The sequence below is a fragment of the Megalops cyprinoides genome, chromosome 3, assembly GCF_013368585.1.
Source record: "Megalops cyprinoides isolate fMegCyp1 chromosome 3, fMegCyp1.pri, whole genome shotgun sequence".
In the NCBI taxonomy this organism is placed as follows: domain Eukaryota; kingdom Metazoa; phylum Chordata; class Actinopteri; order Elopiformes; family Megalopidae; genus Megalops; species Megalops cyprinoides.
In genome coordinates, this window is record NC_050585.1 from 39,568,540 (window position 1) to 39,580,418 (window position 11,879).

An 11,879-nucleotide genomic window follows, 5' to 3' on the forward strand; every position below is an offset into this window, starting at 1 on the left:
ATTGCTTTGATGATAATTGTCCTATTTGTTTATTCTAATTAAATAGAAGGACTGTCTCTGAACATGACAAAATTCATTGTTTTACTTCTTAACCTCAATAGCAGCAATTCCAAGTTGACAATGGCACTCAGTGTGGGTTAATAATCTTCATCATTGTTCTTCTTTAGTCTTCCTCTTCCACCTCTCTTTATTTCACAGTGAATATTACATCACTGTACGTGCTCCTTGGAGCTGTGTTTACGATCCTTGCATTGTCAATAGCCATATACTGCTGGAACACAGTAAACAAAAGATCAGGGGTTACAGGTTAGGCCTGCTTTTTATGATAGCACTAAACATCACATTACAATATTGTCATTTAGCACATGCTCTTAGTTACAGTTTTATGCTGCTAAAGATGATGCCACGAGACCGGTATCTCTGCAGTAATTAATGTCCTCTGTCTCTTTCTCCTCAGAAAACAACGGGGTCCAGAGTACACTGAAGTCATAGACCATGGAAGTGTGAAGAGGCAGATGGACAGGGATACAGTGTCAGAGGTGGTTTACAACTTAAAGTGATAGGGAATCCTGATCTCATTGAGAGAAAATTGCACAGTCGGGAGCAAGAATTACATACCAGAGTTTGCAAGAAGGACTGGCCGGTCACATATCAGATACACACTACAAAGCACAACCTTTCAGAGCCTTTTTGACTATACAAATTCAGATATTTTTCATTACAGCCTGCTGCCTATAAAGCAAAGTGTGGGAAATCGATACCTCTGCGAAAGTAGCAAAACCTCCGCGAAGCTGGCTGCTGTTGCAGACCACAATAATGTACACCTGCCTGTGGTTATAGCATCATTTGCAAAGTCTTTGAGTGCATTGAGTGCAATGTAATTACATTTTTTCTCATAAAACTTGTGCCTCGGTGTTTCTGAAGTATAAAATACTGTATTTCAATAAAACATGATGGCATCACTTATAATGTCTTTAAGTGCATTCTTCAATGTAGTCACATATTTCTTTCCATAAAAAAATGTCTGTTTTGATAAAGTAAAAGAATAGATTGTCCTATTTAATATAATATTGAAAAATGTGCAAAGACAGAATTTATTCATATTCCTGATTAAATGGGAACAGAGAGGCTATTATGATTTATTGAGCATTTTGCTTCTACTTAAGTTTGATGTTATAATTGAATCTCAATAGCTTTGTAGAGAAAAAATTCTCATTGTTGCTGAATAAGTCCAACACCCCCCGCCCCCCAGGAGAGCAGGTTATAGAAAACAAACACAAGTACTCACATACACACACACATGGTGTTTGACCATAGTCACTGCCATACTGCAGGTTTTTTGCACGGTACTTTATACACACAGGCATCTGTGCAATTGAATATAATTCCTGTCATATGCTCCCAGTGCTTCCATTTTATATAATTAACACAGTTCACAATTGTCAATTATCTTTTCTTTTTTGTAAAACAAAAACAAATTAATATTTGTCAATTAAAAGGGTATATGTATAATCTATATGCAGAGCTATGTAACTCAACAGCTGAGCATTCATTTATATTACTTAACGTGTTGGCAGATTTACTTTTGCCAAAAGCTTACCTTTTAAATTGCCATATATACATTTTTCCTTTCTTACAGAAGTAGCTCGTGTGTCGTGTGTGCGTCTGAACATTTTCCATTGCGTTACATTATTGGCATTTAGGAGGTGCTCTTTTCAAGAGCATCTTACATAGGTTACAATTTTCACATGTTATCCAGTTATACAGCTGTATATTCACTGAAATGATTCTGGGTTAAGTAGTTTTCCCAAGGGTACAACAGCAGTGCCCCAATGGGGAATCGAACTGGCAAACTTTTGGTTTACGGGTCCTGCTCCTTACCACTATGCTATACTGCCACCCAGCAAACAACTTGTATGTATGTATTATTGTTTTTCCCTTGAGCATCTATATTTGATTTTGTTTACATGTCTACTTAATATTGTTCCAAGTATTGAAAATGAATGAAAATAGGGTTTTCAAGGGATTGTCAGTGCATTACTGCCATGGCAGAGTTAATGCTTGGGGGAGTTATGTTGTATGTTCTGTTTGGTGTAGCCTATTAACTCATAGATCAGTCCGTAAAAGATCAAACAAACTTTTTTTTTTAACACAGCGATGTTGTCACATTCAGATTTGACATGGTTTGTAGAAGTGAAGTTTTGTGTGAATTCACGCTGTGTAGCGCCAGGCTCATGGTTGGTGTGGTTTCTTACCCATGTCTGCACATTACCACAGACACTGCAATGCCACCTGTTATTAAATTGGATGGCTACAAAGGCAGTGGTTTAAAAATATAATTTATATTTTTATCATTTTCATTTCTTTTTCTCATTTGTGAAAACTGAACATCTGGGAGGGGGTATGTGGTCATGAGAAGCAAGAATTTAAGTGAAAAATAGTTTTCAATATATTCGCCTCATACATTATTGTATTAGTGCAGAATCACATGTGAGAAGGTGACTGTAAGATTTCTCAGAAATGAAGAAAACTATTCACTATGAACATTCCAGCAACTTTATAATGCACTACAACAGGTACCAATGTGATCTGGGTATGCGTTGTCTGATGACAGGGTTAAAGAGTTCCCAAACAAAACTTGATACCTCCCCAAATCACTACATTTAAATTTTCATAAATGTAATTAAACAGACACACCCACACATACCCACAAATGGAAACACTCATTCTCACACGTAAATGCATGCGCAAATTCTCACACTCAGGAACACAAACATAACCACACGCACACACTCACTCACACACATATACACATATACTCACAAAACAAAATGACAGCTTGGAGGTGAACTATGAGTTGTACAAGTTGTACAAGTTTTTTGTGATTCTGTGTACATATTTCCACATATACTAAACGACCGTATGACAGATGGGTCTTCGGACTCAGATGTCATGACTGCTGTGGGGAGCTCATTCCCCTTCTAGGGGCTAGAGTACAGAAAATGGACACTGTTGCTCTAATACCAGAATTTGTAGCTGAATGGCTTTTTGACATTTTTGCTTTTTCGTTGTCTTTTCTGTGCCAGTGAAGTTGTACTCAAAATGTAAAATAAACTCAAAAAGTAAAATAAAATAAAGGAGTGTAAATTTGGTTTAAAATGCACTGCACTTTTGTCTATGTTCAAATATGCAGTTTTAATGTTCCAATGTCAGTGTGTGTTGTTCAAAAGACTGTTTGAGACGGTGATCTAAAAATCAGTCAAACATTACTCTAAAACCAGAGTGAAAAATGAAGTCACATCAAGAAAATCCTGCCATCAGACACTAAAGGGAAGAGCAGAGAAACAGAGAATTACAACCAGATCAAACTCTCGTTTTCAGTTTCATTTTGTTGTTTTTCTTTCCAGCTTCATCCTCATACCTACTATGTTAGCCATGTTGTAATGTCCTGTCCTGGAAGTGGATTTCATTTATGAATTAGTTTAATTAAGTGTGTGTCTTAAATTTCTTTCCACTTGCATATGAATGAATTTTAAGCCTGAATTTTCCTAGCCTGAAGGTGTTGGTGTTTTCTGCGTGACTGGTATAATTTTCAGTGGCCTTGTAGGCCTTCCACATGGAGAATTTCAGTGTTCTGTTTGGTAACCTGACTTGCCGGCAATCTTCACAAATGTAGGTCTATCTATAAAGCGGCTGGCATCGTTAAGTTTAATGTTTAATTATTGTAGTTTTATTACATATAGTGCTGGGTTGTAATCCAAGTCTGGAATCAGTAAACATTTGAGTTGTTACACTTGAGTTCTTCTCCTTTTTAATGTATATATATGAAGTGGTTGGAAAAGAAGAAAACATACAATGACAAGAGAGGACTACCCACACAGATTGACTCTTTGAAGAGCCATGAGGTATATCTAAGTGACACTAAACTAAAAATAGATATATCCTCTGATACTACACAATTTTGAGAGAATGGAAACCACAAAAAAATTCCTACCGTTACCTTTATTCAGCTAAACAACAAGGAACTAAACTGGCAATTTCCCCTCGGCCTACACAAGACACACCATAAGAGCAAATGTGCACAGTCATTTTTATAGATCAGGGAATAAAGATCATTTGACCAGAAAGTAAAAGGTGTGACAAGAAGTTTCCAGAGTGAGGTGCTGCAGCCCGAGCCATTCCTGCATGCAGCTGTCTCAAATTTACCCCCACTGAAATGTCATCGTGATATTCATGTAACATCTGTCTCCACGAGACGAACCAGTGGCTGCCACCTCTCGCTTCAGCGTTCAAAGCGCACATAGCTTTTTTCTCTTCTACTTCCTGTGCAAAGGGCCACTCTGAATCAAAAAAACATGCTGGGATGCAGAGCACAAAATATCTGCTTTCGCAATGAGCTGTATTTGTATGTTTTTGTAAATATGTAGCTTTTTTTTCATAGGAGTCCAATTGAAATGGTAAGAAAATCCTTGTCGCTTTGTCTACTCTGTCTACTTTTCACTTGAGATTTATTTGAGGAGTACTGTCTAAGGCCAAAATGAACAGCATTTGTTTTTGCCATACTTTGTTTTAATACTGGTTCTGGCTTAAAACAAATCACTTAAACTTTGATAGTCAGTGCTAAATCTGAAAAAAAAAAAAAGTTCTTCATCTTTCACTTTAGAGAGAATGACACAGTCATATTACTTGATGTTTCACAGAAATGGGAAGTGAACATTTCACAATCATAAACTTCTGTCTTCTCTCTTAGGTTGTGTTCTTACAGTTTGACAGCTGTGGGTGAATGTTTTCACACCATATGTGTTGCGATGCTGATGAAACTGGGGCAGGTGCTGAATGTTTCACCTCTGCAGCAAAAACGCTCTCTCCCGTTCATGTGATTGGCTCAGCATCAGCACTACCGACGGCTAGCAGCTGCTGTTTCACAGGACAGCGCACTCCTGCTATGTAGTCTAGGAGGTGTCCTTCATTGTCTTGCGGAAGCCTGTCATTTAAAGAGAGAGAAGAATGTCTGCTTTTGTTGGAGTGCTCCTGGTGTTAGCAACAGCATCACAAGGTGAGTGATTTTACATACCTGTTATTGTACATTTTTATGTACATGTATTGTGGAATGTCTGACTCATATTTGTTTAGGTCTACCATGTTTGCATGATCCATATTCTTGTCCTTGTCCACTATCTGAAGTGCTTGTTTCTAGCTTTGCACGGTTTGCTATTATCATGTATAAAACAAACTTAATAAAGATATTGTCCAAATACTGAAGAGATGTGAAAACTTCATGATATGTTATGTGTCAACCTGCATGTGTCTGTAAGGCTTAAAGAAAGACATTCAGACATACATGTTGCAAGTACATTTCTGAACCTCTGTTATTGATAACTCAAAAGATGAAGCTGTTCCCGTAACTGTTGTGCTCTCTTTTGCAGGAACTGCCACTAAATGTGAAGTTAATCATACTGTCCAGTGTTATGGAGCTCTGGGAGAATCTGTCTTCCTGCGCCTGCCTCAAAACACCAGTATTAAAGAAATGACACTGAAAAAAGGAAACTTTCGTGTTCTGAAGCTTAAAAATGGCAACATCACTGATTCTATATATATCAACCGTTCAAAACTTTTCACCAACAGCACATTCAGGTTGGACAGAGTTGTGAAGAATGATTCTGGAGAATACAACCTTGAACTTTATGCTTCAAATGGAAACTGTTTGCCCAGCTTCAACATAAACCTTACAGTTCAAGGTACCCTTCTCTGCTTTCATCATGATATTTACAGACCAATACAGAAATATTTCCTTCAATATTATTTTCTTGGTAAAACAGAACATGACTTTGTGGTTTTACAAGAATAATTATAAAATAATAATGACATTGAAATAGAAGACACATGACTGTTTCTTAATATTGACCAGAGTAAGCATCTTATTGGCTCTGTAATAAGTCAGATGAAGATAGCATGTGTTTATGCAGTTCTGTTATGTTTGTAATTACGCTCTCAGGATATTTCAAAGACGAAGGTCTGTTACATGCATTTCTTTATTTTAAGGACTTCTGCTTGAATACATTATAGGAGACAACGTAAAAGTAATTCGTCTTTAGTTTAAGTCTTCCTAGTCGATAATGGAGGTTCTGTATGCTGTATGATTCTTCCTTTCGGAGGGACCTGATCGCTCCTTCTTCCCCCTCAGCGACCGTGTCCAAGCCGACTCTGTCCCAGTTCTGTCTGCCCCATGGCGAGGTGAGGGTATCCTGCTCTATGGATGGGGACGCTTCCGAGTACAGCTGGACCCTGGAGCACAAACCACTGGATGGAAGCCTCGCTTACCTGAGCCATGAGAAGGACACTGTCATACTGAAGAGGAATGTGACTGGAGCTCTGACGTGCACTGCCAGGAATCGCGTCTGCGACAGCGCAACCACAGTTCAGCTGTCTGCCTGCCCGGGTAAGCAACCAGGCTTCAGTGATTTTTTTTATCCTTTATTTAACCGCGAGAACCCAATTGAGACCAAAATCTCTTTTACCAGGGGGACCTGATTTCAGTTCATAGCTTATGATTTCTCGGATGATTTATCCAGAACATATGGGTTATCACAGAATAGTACTGAGTACTGAGATTATTTTAGAAAATCGAAGACCATATTTACTAATGTGATGTAAAAATGTGGGTCTTATAAGTGTTAATTAGTTAGTGAATCAGTTAATGATCAAGTGAATTTGCTGGTAATAGATATACAGAAGTGGCTATTCATGTAATAGAAAAGTTGTTATATAAAGTCCCAGACCAGAATGTTACCTAGTCCAAGTCCAATTCAGGAGAACCCATTCGAAAAGAAGTTTCCACGGCATTATTAGGAAAACATATTACGATGCTGAAATATGGAATGTCAAAGCAGAATTGATTAAATTTATGTTAGTCCATATCTTATTCTACAGTGCTATGTCACGCTGTCAATACCTGCTTGCATTGATTGTTTATCGATTGTGAAATTGTAGAAGTGACAAATATTGCATGACAATAAAATATTTGACAGCAATGAGTTTTCTGTCATCAACGGACAACAAGAATGATTATAATTTGCACGGACCACCTGCATCATTGAAATTAGCTTGTAGGCCAGTCAGAATGATGCTGTTGTGTAAATACACCAGATATCCCTGGTTTCCTCCATATGTAATGGAAATATTACCTTTTATTAACATACATTCCGGCAGGAATACTTTTAAGCCAACCATGGTCATAAGGTGCTGTGCACCATGAATGCCAAACATACAAAATAACACGAACTTTGAAAAGACCAATAATGATTATGTATTTATGGATCTACCAATATATCTACCACCTATACCGAGAAGTGTCTGTTAAGTTTGAACTATCTACAATAGCGCAATGTTCTGTGTCTGAACCCCACAGCTCCTGTGACCTGCAGACTTCGCAATGGGACAGAGGTCTTGGTGAATGCAAACAGTACTGATGACGCCAAGTCTCTGTTGAGAAAAAAGGAGATCTGCATCACTATTGATGGGAGAGAGATTTTATCTGTGGTTTGTGATCACAACTCCCTCATTCCTGTCGAAACGCAGCAGATCTGTGGTGAGATACATGATCAACTGTTTTTGCTACTGGTGCTGTTTTTGTTATTGTTGCTGCTGTTGTGGTTAGTTTTTTGTGGTGTTTTTTTTTTTTGTTAGTAAGCTTATAATTTTTTACCTGTCTGTTCACTCTAACTAAAAAACTGTCTCTAAACAAAAGAAATTTGCTATTCCCATTTTTAACTTCAATGGCAATTCCAGGTTGAGTGCACAGTATGGGATATTAACCCTCATTATTTTTCAATCATTTAAATTTCTTTTTCTTTCACTTCTCTTTATCTCACAGTGAACATTACATTACTGCTTGCGGTCCTTGGAGCTGTGTTTGCAACCCTTGTACTATCAGTAGCCATATACTGCTGGAGCAAACAGAACAACAAATCGGCAACTACAGGTTAGGCTTCATATACGAGTAATAAATAATCACAACAAGGACGAAACAACACCGGTATCTGTGGCAACCAATGCCTCCCTACTCTTTCTCCGCAGATAACAGTGATGACCACGAACTGGTGTATGCTGAAGTCATGTGCCACAAGAAGGTGAAGAGGGAGAGGACGTCAGAGGTGGTTTATGGACAAGTTAAAGTAACACAGAGTCCTCACCGCACTGAAGGGAGAACCGAAGGCCAGGAAGAAGAATTGTATGCCAAAGTTCGCAAGTAGGACTGGCCAATCACAGATCATCCACTTAGTCGTGCACAGTCATGCAGATTACAAGGCAGATGTCGAATGGGGCAGGATGGGTCATTCGCAAAGCAGGTAACATATGAAGAATATGCCAATCACACAGCCCTGTGTTATTATTTTTGCCCTATAAATACTTATGAAATGTAAATAGTGTTTGTAAATGTCTGTAATAAATAACATTTACACAGGTTGCTGATCTGGAATAGGATGTCACAGGTCAAAAACAATGTGTATAAAATATGTTAAATTGTTTCTGTCAGACCAGAGAGTACTCAGTACTCAAACTGCATCCAATGAACATGATTGACATGGCAGGAACTACAGGAACACAAAAACCAGCAACAAACACACACACACACACATTCACGAGATGGGATGCTGCAGAATGATCAGCATAGGCATTCTAAATGATTGCTAGTCAGCACAGATTGGCAATAATCCTTCGCTTCTTTAAACACTTGTTTGTGAGACAGTGCTGTCCAATGCACCACACATAACAGGACAAATTGTGCCAAATTTAAATAATAAAAATATAACCAGAACTAGCCCTGAGCACAACCAGACAACTACTGAAAAAGTGGCCTCCTGCAACCACACACTTGCCTCTGATAAGACAGTTGGGCCTAATTAAAAATAGCTGGTTAGACACATATCTACTAACAATCACATCAGGCAATTAACCTGTCTGAAATGCAGCTGAAGATGAGTTGTTGGTTGATTTGAAGTCTCATTGCAGAGTACCTCGCTGGTGCGACGATTAAATACCAATTGTGTTTATGGTCACATAATTATATTGTTATATTATGTTTTGTTACCACGTATTGCATTTAAATACCGAGTTGTGGCAGCTGAATCCTCCAGTGAATGGCAAATTTGAGTGTTTCTTTGCTTTGTTTTGCTTTTAATAAGCTAATTCACAGCTAATTTTACTGTCTCAGTATAATAGTTGTCTGTCAACAACAACATCTTACAGACAACGCGAAGAAGTCGGTACGTTTTTGGACTAGATGTGTTGAAAGCCAGCTGTCTGGTAGCTTGATCAACTCAAATTTACATTAGTCTGAACTGCAATCATTTAAAAGATGTCGAAATGCTAATCGATGTGTTGTACTAGAGAGAATTCATCTGACTTTCAAAGAAAAACAATTGTTGCAAAAAGAAGCTTTGGAAATCTTTCCAAATATGCGAATGATCTTTTTTTTTTTTTTTTTTTTTTAGCTGAGCAAAGCGTGCTAAATCCGTCCTTCCGTGAAGGTAGCAACACCTCCGTGTAGCCGGCTGCCGTTGCCGACCGCAATAACGTTCTTGTGGTTGAAATGTTTTTAAATAAAAGCTCTTAACGCTATTTACAAAGCCGATTGGGTGTTGTCTTTTCTGTGGGGTTGCGTCATTACACCATGAAAACAGTGTCCCAGTGTTTGCTCAAGTACAAAATGAAAGAATTTATTTATGCTACTGACTAAAATTAGAACAAAAACACGATGTTTATAGATTGGATATTTTCCTGCACAAAAATAAAGTTATGTATTAATCTTGCAGAGAGTCTTGTATGATATAATACGTGATATTATAGACATCATTAAAGCCTTCACTTTGCAAGACACACACACACACACACACATAGTTACACGTGCAATTCAATATAATTGATTTCATATGTGCCCAAATATTCTATTTAATGTAATTAGCATAGCTTACAGCTGTCCTTTAGTTGTGTTTTTGTAACAATAGAAAAACAAATGAATAGTAGTTAATAATAATTGGCATAAACATAAAACTAGAGACACAGGCTAATGGAGCTGCTCAGCTCTTATACTAGCAGAGCATTTAATTGTAAAGCGCAACATTTTGGCAGATTTATTTTGCTCCAGACGTTACATTTTGTATTGCTGATACTTATTTTCACTTTGATTCACAAGTAGCTCGTGTTAAATATTTGAATATATTTGAAAAGAGAGGTGAGAATATATTACAGTTTTACTTTACTGAGACTCAGTATTGCATATTGAGATGATCGCTTTTCCCCCTTTACTGTGTTTCAGTTTTATTCATATATGTGATTTTTAAAATTTAATCTCTGAAACACCTTCACCGAAGCGAACTTCGAGCTCAACCATTGTGGTACCAGGTAAAGCACAATTCCTTTAGTCGCCACTGGAGGGTGTCAGACGCCACCACGATGTTTCATGAGTTTATTTAAATTATTGTTCAGAGTGACATGCAAGGTGCATCTAATAAGCGGCATGGAAAGTTGCACAAACAGAGCGCCGTTAACCACATATGAACAACCATCAGAGCCAAACATAGGGATGAGACTGTGAGTGTGTGCCTAGATTATCATGTAAGTGCAATGCAATATACATGACATGAGGACTATATCATTCCAAATACATATCCTGAAGTAAACCTCCACATATATAATTACATATAACCTTGAAATACAGCTCCACATATATAATTACACATAACAGTAACAAAGTATCACTCTTAGGTAGGGGGGCTGAGGTATAGCCTGAAAAAGTGGGTCTTCAGTCTACGTTGTTCTGACAGCAACAGGAAGCTTGCTCCACCACATAGGGGCCAAAAGGGAAACAGGACCTGGTTGAAATGCAAGGTAATGAGAGGGGTGGACAGTTAAGCCTCCTGAGGAAGCTGGACGCAGTGGACTCTCTGGTGTATAGGGTCAAACGATTAATTGAAGATAAGACAAAGCCACTCCCACAGTGCTAGGATAAAACTGTGGGTTTGAAGCAGACGCTAGCCGTCACGGGTAGCCAGTGGAGGGAGATCAGGATGGGTGAGATGTGAAGGAATCTGGGGACACTGAGGACTGACTCATCTATGCAAGGAGGGAGTTGTAATGGTCTAGGTGAAAAAGGGCCAGGTCTTGGGTTGAGTAGGTGAAGAGAAAGGCGTGGATTCTTCTGATGTTGTATGGGAAGAATGTATAGGTCATTCTGATTGCTGCTGTGTGGTGATCATATGTCAGATCACTTTCAAATGTCACTTTGAGGGTCTTCACAATCCGGCTGGCACCGCAGTGTTTTCCAGGATAATGGTGAGGCCACTGAATGGAGAAGACTTGGCTGGAATACACAGAAGCTTGGTCTTGGACAAATTGAGTCTCAGGTGATGATTAGATATCTACAATAAGATGTCAGCTAGGCAGTCACAGTCTTCAACCCTAAACCTTCTCAAGCATGGCTACAGACACACACACACACACACACACACACACACACACACACACACACACACACACACACATACTTTTCTTCGTATTACGGAGGACTGACAGTTAAGCCAGTGTGTGATGGCTCATGTTTATTCCAACAGTGTAGGTACCTCAGTAATCAGCGATTTATCTAACTGTATTCGCTGGAATGCCATGCTTTCTGATTCATCATTTGGTGCAGGTACAAGGCAGGACAAGCATTCTGGCTCCTTGTTGTTTTTTAAAAAGGACACTGTGGAGCTATGTCCCTGTAAGATATCCATAGTTAGTTACCCAGCTTCTGCGGGTTAGGGGTTAGTGTGACCTCTAGTCTTTATCTATGCCACGTTGAAAAACAACAGTTGGCAGTATGTATCTTGCATCGTTGC

General features: G+C 38.5%; 1 protein-coding gene across 1 annotated transcript; it reads left to right on the forward strand.

The window, feature by feature from the left end:
* Positions 1 to 4,974: 4,974 nt before the first annotated feature.
* LOC118774524 lies at positions 4,975 to 8,374 on the forward strand. The gene is made up of 6 exons (XM_036523870.1): positions 4,975 to 5,056; positions 5,427 to 5,738; positions 6,185 to 6,439; positions 7,409 to 7,588; positions 7,874 to 7,981; positions 8,077 to 8,374. The coding sequence occupies exons 1-6, from the start codon at positions 5,008 to 5,010 to the stop codon at positions 8,250 to 8,252; spliced, it is 1,080 nt and encodes a 359-aa protein (XP_036379763.1). The 5' UTR covers positions 4,975 to 5,007; the 3' UTR covers positions 8,253 to 8,374.
* Positions 8,375 to 11,879: the final 3,505 nt, after the last annotated feature.

Coding starts and splice junctions, on each gene's coding strand:
- LOC118774524 (XM_036523870.1), top strand. CDS start 5,008: ATGTCTGCTTTTGTTGGAGTGCTCCTGGTGTTAGCAACAGCATCACAA. Junction 7,589..7,873: donor CGAAACGCAGCAGATCTGTG/GTGAGATACATG, acceptor TTTATCTCACAG/TGAACATTACATTACTGCTT. Junction 7,982..8,076: donor CAACAAATCGGCAACTACAG/GTTAGGCTTCAT, acceptor CTTTCTCCGCAG/ATAACAGTGATGACCACGAA.